A 12,443-nucleotide genomic window follows, 5' to 3' on the forward strand; every position below is an offset into this window, starting at 1 on the left:
TGCCTAGTTATTCTTCTTTTGTTGATATCAGGTAACGTGCAGCCTAACCCTGGCCCTGATATGCAATGTCTCCAAACCCCCTCTGATTTTAAATCAAGATCTGGTCTTGGTATTTTTCATTTAAATGTACGCAGCCTGTTGTCAAAAATGGATGGGGTTAGGATTTGGGCTAAATCAACTGATGCTGATATAATTGTGTTTTCTGAAACCTGGCTCAGCAAGTCTGTTCTTGATACGGATATTTGTATAACTGGTTACAATGTTTATCGCACTGATCGGGTTAAGAAAGGTGGGGGTGTGGCTATATATGTAAAAACGAAATTCCCTGTAAGTGTGGCAAAGTCTGAAACTATTTGTAAACAGTTGGAATTTCTTGCTTTGAATATTGAGGTTTCTAAGGGTCTTTCTATAACTGTGATTGGCTGTTATAGACCCCCCTCTGCTCTCGGTGATGCATTTTCTTCTTTGACGCACCTCATGTCTAAACTTCTTTACAGTGAAATGATTTTGATTGGTGATCTTAACTGGTGTTGGTTAATGCCGGTGTCTGATGATTTAAAAATGTTTTGTAATTCTATGAATCTTACCCAGTTGATTAACTCACCCACTCGCCCTAATCTAAAATGCCCTGATAAATCTACCCTGATTGATTTGATATTGACAAATGTTCCACATAAATATTCTGCGGTTGGTGTTTTTTGTAATGATTTAAGTGACCATTGTGCTGTTGTTGCTATTAGAAATACTAAGATTTCTAAGTCTAACCCGCGTTTTATTCGTAAGAGAAATCTGAAGTGTTTCATTGAGCAGGCTTTCTTTCATGATTTGTTTTATTTTGACTGGAGCAAGATTGAGCTTATCCCTGATGTGGAAACTGCCTGGAAATTCTTTCATGATGGTTTTCTCCAAATAGTAAACAGACATGCTCCATTCCGCAGGTTCAGGGTTAAAGGGAGGGATAATCCATGGTTTTCGTCTGAGCTTTCTTGCATTGTTCACGACCGTAATCTAGCCTGGGCTAAAGCAAGGAAATCGTGTTCTGATGCTGATTGGCTTGTTTTTAGGCAGTTACGAAACAAGTGTTCTTCTCTTCTCAGGAAGGCCAAATCTGAATATTTTATGTCTGTTACCACTGATAACCTGAATGACCCTAGAAAGTTTTGGAAGGCTATTAAGTCTATGTCTGGTAACAGTAATGTTAATGAATTACCGTCATGTGTATTGAAGGACTCTGTTGCTCTATATGACAAAACTGAAATGCTGAATTGTTTCAATGAGCACTTTGTATCATCTGGTAGGCTGTTTGATTCAGTGTCCTCTGTCTCTGTACAACCTTGTGTGGATGAACCAGTGAGAGCTGGTCAAACTTTTAGCTTTTTGCCATTCTCAGTGCAGGTGGTACATAAAGCCCTGAAATCCTTAGATCAGCGAAAGCCTGCAGGTCCTGATCTTTTGGATCCCTGCTTTTTAAATCTGGCAGCTGATTTCATAGCTGAACCACTTGCATATCTGTTTAATCTAACCCTGGAATGTAATGAAATTCCAAAGATCTGGAAATCAGCATTTGTCCTGCCACTTTTAAAAAGGGGGAGATCCAACTCTTTTAAATAATTATAGGCCAATCTCAAAGCTGTCACCCCTGGTGAAAATACTTGAAACCCTTGTGAGTGACCAGCTAAAAGAGTTTTTATATACTAACTCTATTTTATCAATGTACCAATCGGGTTTCAGGAAGAAGCATAGCACAATTACAGCAGCCATGAAGGTTTTAAATGATATCACTGAAGCTCTTGACAAAAAACAGCATTGTGTCTCACTTTTTATTGATCTCTCTAAGGCTTTTGATACAGTTGATCATGCTATACTAAGGCAGAGATTGTCGAGTGTAGGTCTTTCAGAGCATGCAGTTGCATGGTTTGTTAACTATCTGTCTGATAGAACTCAGTGCACTCAATTTGATGGGCTTAGGTCTGTTAAATTGTCTGTCTTAAATGGTGTGCCCCAAGGCTCTGTACTTGGTCCTCTCTTATTCACTATTTATATAAATAATTTAGACAAAAATGTCCAAAATGCACAACTTCATTTTTATGCTGATGATACTGTTATTTACTGTTGTGCTTCATCTCTTACAAAAGCTTTCCAGAACTTGCAAACTGCTTTTAATACTGTTCAACATACCTTGTCTCAATTGAAGCTTATCCTCAATACTGACAAAACTAAACTTCTGGTGTTTTCTAAAGCAAGAAATAGACCCCTGAACCTTTCACCTATTACTACCTTTCAGGGCAAGGAGATTGAGGTTGTAACCTCATATAAATATCTTGGAATTTTGATTGATGATGGCCTCTCTTTTAAAATGCATATTCAACAACTTACTAAAAAAATTGAAGCTGAAATTAGGATTTTATTTTAGGAATAAGGCTTGTTTTTCTTTTGAAGCCAGAAGGAGGCTAGTATCAGCTACATTTATGCCTTTACTAGACTATGGGGATATTTTATATATAAATGCTTCCGCTCAGTGTTTGAGATCAATTGACACCCTTTACCATGGCACTTTGAGATTTATTTTAAATTGCAAAACCCTTACGCACCACTGCACTTTGTATACCAGGGTTGGCTGGCCTTCTCTAGTCACTCGTAGGCTCAGTCACTGGTATACTTTTATTCTACAAAGCCATTTTGGGTTTACTACCTTTTTATTTGGGCATTTTTATTGTTCAGAAATGTGGTGGGTACTCTCTTCGTTCGAGGGACTTTATCTTGCTAACTGTTCCAAATGTCCGAACTGAATTTGGTAAAAGGGCTTTTATGTACTCTGCGCCATCGTCTTGGAATGCCTTACAAAATACTTTTAAAATGGAAGAACTTGTCCCGATTGGTATTTTTAAATCACTGATGAATGATCTTGAGACTGATTCCCTGACCTGTCAATGTTTTTAATTTGCTGTTTTTGATTGTGTTATATTCTTTGTTAATTTTATGGTTTTTACTAGATTACTTGTAGTTTTTCATGTTGTTTGTCTAATTTTTGTAATGACTTGGCGCTGCCTATCTTGGCCAGGACGCTCTTGAAAAAGAGATTTTAAATCTCAATGAGCCTTTCCTGGTTAAATAAAGGTTAATTAATAATAATCTGTTGTATTTAATGACTAGGTACTCTGTATTACAGTCATCTGTTGTATTTAATGACTAGGTACTCTGTATTACAGTCATCTGTTGTATTTAATGACTAGGTACTCTGTATTAGAGTAATCTGTTGTATTTAATGACTAGGTACTCTGTATTACAGTCATCTGTTGTATTTAATGACTAGGTACTCTGTATTACAGTGATATGTTGTATTTAATGACTAGGTACTCTGTATTAGAGTAATCTGTTGTATTTAATGACTAGGTACTCTGTATTAGAGTAATCTGTTGTATTTAATGACTAGGTACTCTGTATTACAGTAATCTGTTGTATTTAATGACTAGGTACTCTACATTTGAGTAATCTGTTGTATTTAATGACTAGGTACTCTGTATTACAGTAATCTGTTGTATTTAATGACTAGGTACTCTGTATTACAGTAATCTGTTGTATTTAATGACTAGGTACTCTACATTAGAGTAATCTGTTGTATTTAATGACTAGGTACTCTGTATTACAGTGATCTGTTGTATTTAATGACTAGGTACTCTACATTAGAGTAATCTGTTGTATTTAATGACTAGGTACTCTGAACTAGAGTAATCTGTTATATTTAATCACTAGGTACTCTGTATTACAGTACTCCGTTATATTTAATGGCTAGATACTCTTTATTACAGTAATCTGTTGTATTTAATGACTAGATACTCTTTATTACAGTACTTTGTTGACCAATAACATCTGCTAAATATGTGTATGTGACCAATATAATTTGATTTGATTTGATGTCAGACTGGGAAGAATGCACATTATCAAATGGGGGAACTTCAGTATGGGAAAGAGGGTTGTAAGGCCTGTGAGGAGAGCAGGGATGAAGAAGGAGGGAGGAGAAGAAAGGGGGAGGAAGGGAGTGAGGGGAGGGGCAGAGAGAGGGATGAGCCACAGGGGGTTCTGGGTAATAGCCAGGAGGGTCTTATGATTCCAAGGAGGCGGGCGGTGGGAGATCAGGGGCTGCTGGGTCCAAGCTGTCTTTGAGCTCCACTCAGGCGTTAGGGCAGAAGAGAAAAGACACACAAATGCATCAAAAACACACGAAACACACTCGACATCTCACTCTCTCTCTCTCTCTCTTTCTCTTTCTCTGTCTCTCTCTCGCTCACTCTCTCTCACGCTCTCTCGCTCTCTCTCTCTGCCCAGCAATGACCTTTTCCTGCGTACAGACCCAAACTTACCTCCTGACTAGTTTCACTAAATCCCAATCAGAGCAATCTCCTGGAAGGAAAACATGGGCTTTTGTGAAAGCTGCTACGGTTGAGATGTTTGGAACGACAGTACTTATCACAGATGTTTCACACAAAAGATTGATTGTATTCCTACTGGATTATGATTATGACACACAAACAGTTTAGCACGGAAAAGTTTGCTCACTTTTCACAGCAGAAATAGCCCCCCTCACCTCCTCTGTCCCCATTGTTCAATAGCACTACGCTGCCTTACCAGGCAAAAAGGCAGTAACTGCTCATAGCGTGGAACTGAGAAAAATGGCTTTTATTTACCTTGGTTTCACAGTAACTTTATCCAGTTACTGCTAACATTTTATTTATTTATTTATTTCACCTTTATTTAACCAGGTAGGCAAGTTGAGAACAAGTTCTCATTTACAATTGCGACCTGGCCAAGATAAAGCAAAGCAGTTCGACAACATACAAAAACACAGAGTTACACATGGAGTAAAACAACATACAATCAATGATGCAGTAGAATATTTTTTTTAAAAAAATAAGATTATATACAATGTGAGCAAATGATGTGAGATAAGGGAGGTAAAGGCAAAAAAATGCCATGGTGGCAAAGTAAATAAAGTATAGCAAGAAAAACACTGGAATGGTAGATGACATGACCCCCATTTTCTCCAAAACACAATACAATATAGGCAGGATACTTTTCTACATGATTAAGCATGTATTTAATGTTGCAAAAACGACATTAACTCATTTTCGACTAAATGAGCAGTTACTGCCTTTTTGCTTGGTAGGACCTTGAATGATTCACAACACCCATTTGCAGGAAATGTAAATGGATGAAAACACAATATGGTTGGAATATGTCCCCTACTTCTCCTCATTTTGTTATCACAGACCAAATATTGACCCAAGTTCCCACTGGACATTCAAGTGAAAATACATACAATTCAACTTCGAGAAGAAAGCCAGGGAACAAAGGCAGAAAAACATGCGTAAGGAAACAGACATAGGGAAACATGCGTAGGGAAACATGCGTAGGGAAACATGAATAGGGAAACATGCGTAGGGAAACATGCGTAGGGAAACATGAGTAGGGAAACATGCGTAGGGAAACATGCGTAGGGAAACATGCGTAGGGAAACATGCGTAGGGAAACATGCGTAGGGAAACATGCGTAGGGAAACATGCGTAGGGAAACATGCGTAGGGAAACATGCGTAGGGAAACATGCAAAGGGAAACATGCAAAGGGAAATGTGCATAGGAAACGTGCATAGGGAAACATGCATAAAGAAACATGTGTAGGGAAACATGAAAGGGAAACATGAGTAGGGAAACATGAGTAGGGAAACATTTATACTCTGTATAGTCGTAGACCTCTCTATTTGCAAACAAGAGAGTATGAAGTATCCAATACCAAGAACGTCTTTCAATAGTTATCAACAGCTATCTACAGTCCCAGCTAGTGATAGGGCTGCCACAGTGAGACAGTGAGAAAGAGAGATAGATAGATGGATGTATATAGAGAGTGAAAGAGAGAGTGAGTGGTGCAGCCCATATCTAGAGGAGTACAGAGCAGTGAGAGGAATAGAGGGAGCTTAACTGCTGCTCCAGGGCTGCATGCAGCTGTCTGGTCTGGGGCTGAGAGGGAGCAGGAGAGAGGGAGGGGTAGCTCATAGGAGGAGGAGAGGACCTGAAGGGAGAAAGGAGAGACGGGGTAAGAAGAGGGGAGGAGAGAAACAGATGAGAGTGAGCAGAGCATAGTAGGCCGGTTGACTGGATGTATCGTGGAGAAGCTAGGAGAAACTGGCAGACTGCAGCCGGTCTATAAAAGGGAGAGGGGGGGGGGTTGTAATTTGAGAGGGCCTGACAGATCGTGGTTATAGTGTCACTACTCTACTCAGCACTAAGGTAAGATATTGGTTTCACTGAGGAGACTGTTTTCGCAGAGTAATTCAGATATACTATGGCTGGCTGTGTGTGTGTGTGTGTGTGTGTGTGTGTGTGTGTGTGTGTGTGTGTGTGTGTGTGTGTGTGTGTGTGTGTGTGTGTGTGTGTGTGAGAGTTGGGGGGTATTTCCTGTCCTTTCAAGGCTGTCATAACCATCTCCTGGGGTTATGAGATGGATGGATCACATATACAGTTAGATGGTGACGAGTTAGGTGTAGACTATGGCTAGCACGGGGACACCCTGCCATGACTTGAGCTGAGAGACACCATGCTTTAGTCTCACAGAGACAGAGAGCAACGTACGCAGTCCTGCGTGCTGTCCACTGGTGACAAATGAATGAGTGTCCTTGTGGTGAGAACTCAATGCCAGTGCTCTTTCTCTGCTGCCCTGAGGCCTCTTCCTGCTGTTCTGCTGTTTCACATTAATACTTTAACAAGCTAAGCATTATGTTCAGTCATTCTAGGGGGTAGCTTCTTTAACTCTGCTTTTTGAGAGGAAGGAGGGAGGTAAACGAGGAAGGAAAGGAATTGAGATGTGCAGTGAGTGGAATGAGTACCAGACTACTCCCACAGCACTCAGAGGTGAGAATCTCGGGAGTACAAAACGTGCTGTGACAGCGGCTGTCTTTGGACATGTCGAGCTCCAGCTATATCAATGCCGTGCCACACTCCTTCACCTCCACCCCCACGACAAAGTGATTACTGGTCTGCCTGTGGGTGGGATGGGTGAGAGTGATTACTGGTCTGCCTGTGGGTGGGATGGGTGAGAGTGATTACTGGTCTGCCTGTGAGTGGGATGGGTGAGAGTGATTACTGGTCTGCCTGTGGGTGGGATGGGTGAGAGTGATTACTGGTCTGCCTGTGGGTGGGATGGGTGAGAGTGATTACTGGTCTGCCTGTGGGTGGGATGGGTGAGAGTGATTACTGGTCTGCCTGTGGGTGGGATGGGTGAGAGTGATTACTGGTCTGCCTGTGGGTGGGATGGGTGTGCTAACTGGATTGTGTGCACCGCTTGGTCTCCACCGGCTGAAGACCAGATGTACTGTAGTCTGAAGGACAGGAAGAGACCATAGCAGCATGGCAACAGGGACGTCTCTATTTGCACACAGCACTGTGACTGTTCCCATCCTTGAACAATGCTGAATTGTGGCTGTGGTGATGTCATCTTGTCACTGATCTGACAGTGTCATAAATCTCCTTTCCAGAAGGACTTCCTGTCTGTTTTTTTTTTTAAATATATGTATTTAACCAGGCAAGTCAGTTAAGAACAAATTCGTATTTACAATGACAGCCTAACAGTGGGTTAACTGCCTTGTTCAGGGGCAGAACAATAGATTTTTATCTTGTCAGCTTGGGGATTCGATCCAGCAATCTTTCAGTTACTGGCCCAATGCTCTAACCACTAGGCTACCTGCCACTGTCTGCAAGCAGAAGTTCCCCTTTACCACAAACCTAGGATCTATTCACCATCCCTGATGTATCATCAATCGTTAGTGGGACAAACCTCCAAACTGGCCTTGGATCAGTGTCTAAGGGCCATCCAGCTCTACACCTGTGATTAGGTCTAGTGTGACCCAGAAGATAGATGTATCTCACGCTGCAAGGCAGGAATTCGGTCAGTACATGCTTGTGGGTAACGACAAACAAAAGAAGTGGTTTGAGTGTTTTTATGATGGAGTCAACCACTTGGTGGGTCCAAGCCCAGGACATACGTGTCAGAGAGGAATCATTTCATGGAGCCGCCTCCTTGTTAGTAGTTGGTGATTTCAGACTCAAATCACTTGTGAGGGACTGCTCTTGTCTATCATTATTTACTTACTCGCTATTTTATGTGAAATAGTTTCTTGTGGCATTGAACGTATGCCACACTGCAAACATTTCACACTCTGACTAACATGGGATTTGAATTGCCATGACAGTACTGACAAAATTCCTCTGAATTACAGGGGCGGACAGAAGGGATTTTGAAGAAAGCAACACTCCTCTTTAATATCTTTACTAATGGGGGTTTCTCTAGGGATTTTAGAACAGCAATCTCAAAGTTAAAGGAGAAATCCACCCAAAAACGATATTTTGGTATTTGTTTCATTAGTCCATTGTTGACATAGTCCCAAAATGTTTTACCTGTCAGCAATCAATTTTTCAAGATATATAACTTTCAAAATACAGAAATCTTCACCATATGATGATGTTTTTTGCGTCATGTGATATAAAATGCATCACACAGAGATGATTTCTATATTTTGAAAGTTGATTGCTGACAATCAAAACATTTTGGGACTATTTCAACAATGGACCAAAATACCAAAATATCGTTTTTGGGTGGCGTTTTCCTTTAATACTCTAATGTGGTATGATCATTTTGTGTTTTTTCCCCTAAATCTAAAATAATCCAATTATGTTCAACCAGCCGGTTGATCTAACCATGAATGCCCACTAACCTGTCAACTAAACAGCTGACATTGACCAGCATATATACTGCTAAAAAAAATAAAGGGAACACTTAAACAACACATCCTAGATCTGAATGAAAGAAATAATCTTATTAAATACTTTTTTCTTTACATAGTTGAATGTGCTGACAACAAAATCACACAAAAAGAATCAATGGAAATCCAATTTATCAACCCATGGAGGTCTGGAGTTGGAGTCACACTCAAAATGAAAGTGGAAAACCACACTACAGGCTGATCCAACTTTGATGTAGTGTCCTTAAAACAAGTCAAAATGAGGCTCAGTAGTGTGTGTGGCCTCCACGTGCCTGTATGACCTCCCTACAATGCCTGGGCATGCTCCTGATGAGGTGGCAAATGGTCTCCTGAGGGATCTCCTCCCAGACCTAGACTAAAGCATCCGCCAACTCCTGGACAGTCTGTGGTGCAACGTGGCGTTGGTGGATGGAGCGAGACATGATGTCCCAGATGTGCTCAATTGGATTCAGGTCTGGGGAACGGGCAGGCCGGTCCATAGCATCAATGCCTTCCTCTTGCAGGAACTGCTGACACACTCCAGCCACATGAGGTCTAGCATTGTCTTGCATTAGGAGGAACCCAGGGCCAACCGCACCAGCATATGGTCTCACAAGGGGTCTGAGGAGCTCATCTCGGTACCTAATGGCAGTCAGGCTACCTCTGGCGAGCACATGGAGGGCTGTGCGGCCCCCCAAAGAAATGCCACCCCACACCATGACTGACCCACAGCCAAACCGGTCATGCTGGCGGATGTTGCAGGCAGCAGAACGTTCTCCACGACGTCTCCAGACTCTGTCACGTCTGTCACGTGCTCAGTGTGAACCTGCTTTCATCTGTGAAGAGCACAGGGCGCCAGTGGCAAATTTGCCAATCTTGGTGTTCTCTGGCAAATGCCAAACGTCCTGCACGGTGTTGGGCTGTAAGCACAACCCCCACCTGTGGACGTCGGGCCCTCATACCACCCTCATGGAGTCTGTTTCTGACCGTTTGAGCAGACACATGCACATTTGTGGCCTGCTGGAGGTCATTTTGCAGGGCTCTGGCAGTGCTTCTTCTCCTGCTACTCCTTGCACAAAGGCGGAGGTAGCGGTCCTGCTGCTGGGTTGTGGCCCTCCTACGGCCTCCTCCACGTCTCCTGATGTACTGGCCTGTCTCCTGGTAGCGCCTCCATGCTCTGGACACTACGCTGACAGACACAGCAAACCTTCTTGCCACAGCTCGCATTGATGTGCCATCCTGGATGAGCTGCACTACCTGAGCCACTTGTGTGGGTTGTAGACTCCGTCTCATGCTACCACTAGAGTGAAAGCACCGACAGCATTCAAAAGTGACCAAAACATCAGCCAGGAAGCATAGGAACTGAGAAGTGGTCTGTGGTCCCCACCTGCAGAACCACTCCTTTATTGGGGGTGTCTTACTAATTGCCTATAATTTCCACCTGTTGTCTATTCCATTTGCACAACATGTGAAATGTATTGTCAATCAGTGTTGCTTCCTAAGTGGACAGTTTGATTTCACAGAAGTGTGATTGACTTGGAGTTACATTGTGTTGTTTAAGTGTTCCCTTTATTTTTTGGAGCAGTGTACATTAACCAGAAAACCACCATGTCAGCACATTGAACATGATAAAACAGCAACTAACTGGTGCCTTCAATATAGCCCAGTGCTGGTATTGCAGAAACTCCTTTCTGAACCTCCCTCTTTAATATCTCTCTATTTCTTCTCCATCAGATGTCATGGCGTCCGACATACCGAAGCTCCAAGTTTCGAAACGTCTATGGCAAAGTGGCCAACCGAGAGCACTGCTTTGACGGCATTCCCATCACCAAGAACGTCCATGACAACCACTTCTGTGCCGTCAATGCCAAGTTCCTGGCCATCGTCACGGAGAGTGCCGGTGGAGGGTCCTTTATCGTTATCCCTGTCTCCCAGGTAACCATGGCAGCAGGCCAACAGTGAGGCATTATGTTCTCTGGGCTGCATATCTCTCTGAAACATCTACTCTGAGAATGATTTGTATTTTTGCACTTTAGGTTGTCCTTTTCTCAAAGTCAAAGCACATGACATTCTTTCACTCCTTCCACTACCAATGTATAGCACCCACTTGGGTGGTGCCACGGCAGCCATTTTACGTAATAACGATCACCACACGTGGTGAGGTGTGATTGACTTCTAATATAACCCTGTAAAGACCAGTTCCAACCCTAACCCTGTAACAACCAGTGCCAACCCTAACCCTGTAAAGACCAGTTCCAACCCTAACCCTGTAAAGACCAGTGCCAACCCTAACCCTGTAAAGACCAGTGCCAACCCTAACCCTGTAAAGACCAGTGCCAACCCTAACCCTGTAACGACCAGTGCCAACCCTAACCCTGTAAAGACCAGTTCCAACCCTAACCCTGTAAAGACCAGTGCCAACCCTAACCCTGTAAAGACCAGTGCCAACCCTAACCCTGTAAAGACCAGTTCCAACCCTAACCCTGTAACGACCAGTTCCAACCCTAACCCTGTAAAGACCAGTTCCAACCCTAACCCTGTAAAGACCAGTGCCAACCCTAACCCTGTAAAGACCAGTGCCAACCCTAACCCTGTAAAGACCAGTGCCAACCCTAACCCTGTAAAGACCAGTGCCAACCCTAACCCTGTAAAGACCAGTTCCAACCCTAACCCTGTAAAGACCAGTGCCAACCCTAACCCTGTAAAGACCAGTGCCAACCCTAACCCTGTAAAGACCAGTTCCAACCCTAACCCTGTAAAGACCAGTGCCAACCCTAACCCTGTAAAGACCAGTTCCAACCCTAACCCTGTAAAGACCAGTGCCAACCCTAACCCTGTAAAGACCAGTGCCAACCCTAAGCCTAACCCTGTAACAACCAGTGCCAACCCTAACCCTGTAAAGACCAGTTCCAACCCTAACCCTGTAAAGACCAGTGCCAACCCTAACCCTGTAACGACCAGTTCCAACCCTAACCCTGTAAAGACCAGTGCCAACCCTAACCCTGTAACGAACAGTTCCAACCCTAACCCTGTAAAGACCAGTGCCAACCCTAACCCTGTAAAGACCAGTTCCAACCCTAACCCTGTAAAGACCAGTTCCAACCCTAACCCTGTAACAACCAGTTCCAACCCTAACCCTGTAAAGACCAGTTCCAACCCTAACCCTGTAAAGACCAGTTCCAACCCTAACCCTGTAAAGACCAGTTCCAACCCTAACCCTGTAAAGACCAGTGCCAACCCTAACCCTGTAACGACCAGTTCCAACCCTAACCCTGTAAAGACCAGTGCCAACCCTAACCCTGTAAAGACCAGTTCCAACCCTAACCCTGTAAAGACCAGTTCCAACCCTAACCCTGTAAAGACCAGTTCCAACCCTAACCCTGTAAAGACCAGTTCCAACCCTAACCCTGTAAAGACCAGTGCCAACCCTAACCCTGTAAAGACCAGTTCCAACCCTAACCCTGTAAAGACCAGTTCCAACCCTAACCCTGTAACGACCAGTTCCAACCCTAACCCTGTAACGAACAGTTCCAACCCTAACCCTGTAAAGACCAGTTCCAACCCTAACCCTGTAAAGACCAGTGCCAACCTCATACTCCTCAACCAGATACCAAATCCAACAATGTAGCTAACAATGGTACGCAAGACTTGCAC

General features: G+C 43.2%; 1 protein-coding gene across 2 annotated transcripts in view; it reads left to right on the top strand.

The window, feature by feature from the left end:
- Positions 1–12,443, top strand: part of LOC106595117 (coronin-2B) — an 81,733-nt gene that overhangs the window by 45,048 nt on the left and 24,242 nt on the right. Inside the window, exons 1-2 of one of the 2 annotated variants that reach the window (XM_045689554.1) lie at positions 6,123–6,282; positions 10,524–10,724. In XM_045689554.1, the coding sequence (XP_045545510.1) occupies positions 10,524–10,724 (201 nt within the window). In that variant the 5' untranslated portion in view covers positions 6,123–6,282. Of the gene's footprint in view, positions 1–6,122; positions 6,283–10,523; positions 10,725–12,443 lie in introns of those variants that run through there. The other variant, XM_045689553.1, reaches the window with a different exon arrangement.

This window comes from Salmo salar, chromosome ssa11 (assembly GCF_905237065.1).
Source record: "Salmo salar chromosome ssa11, Ssal_v3.1, whole genome shotgun sequence".
NCBI classification, from domain to species: domain Eukaryota; kingdom Metazoa; phylum Chordata; class Actinopteri; order Salmoniformes; family Salmonidae; genus Salmo; species Salmo salar.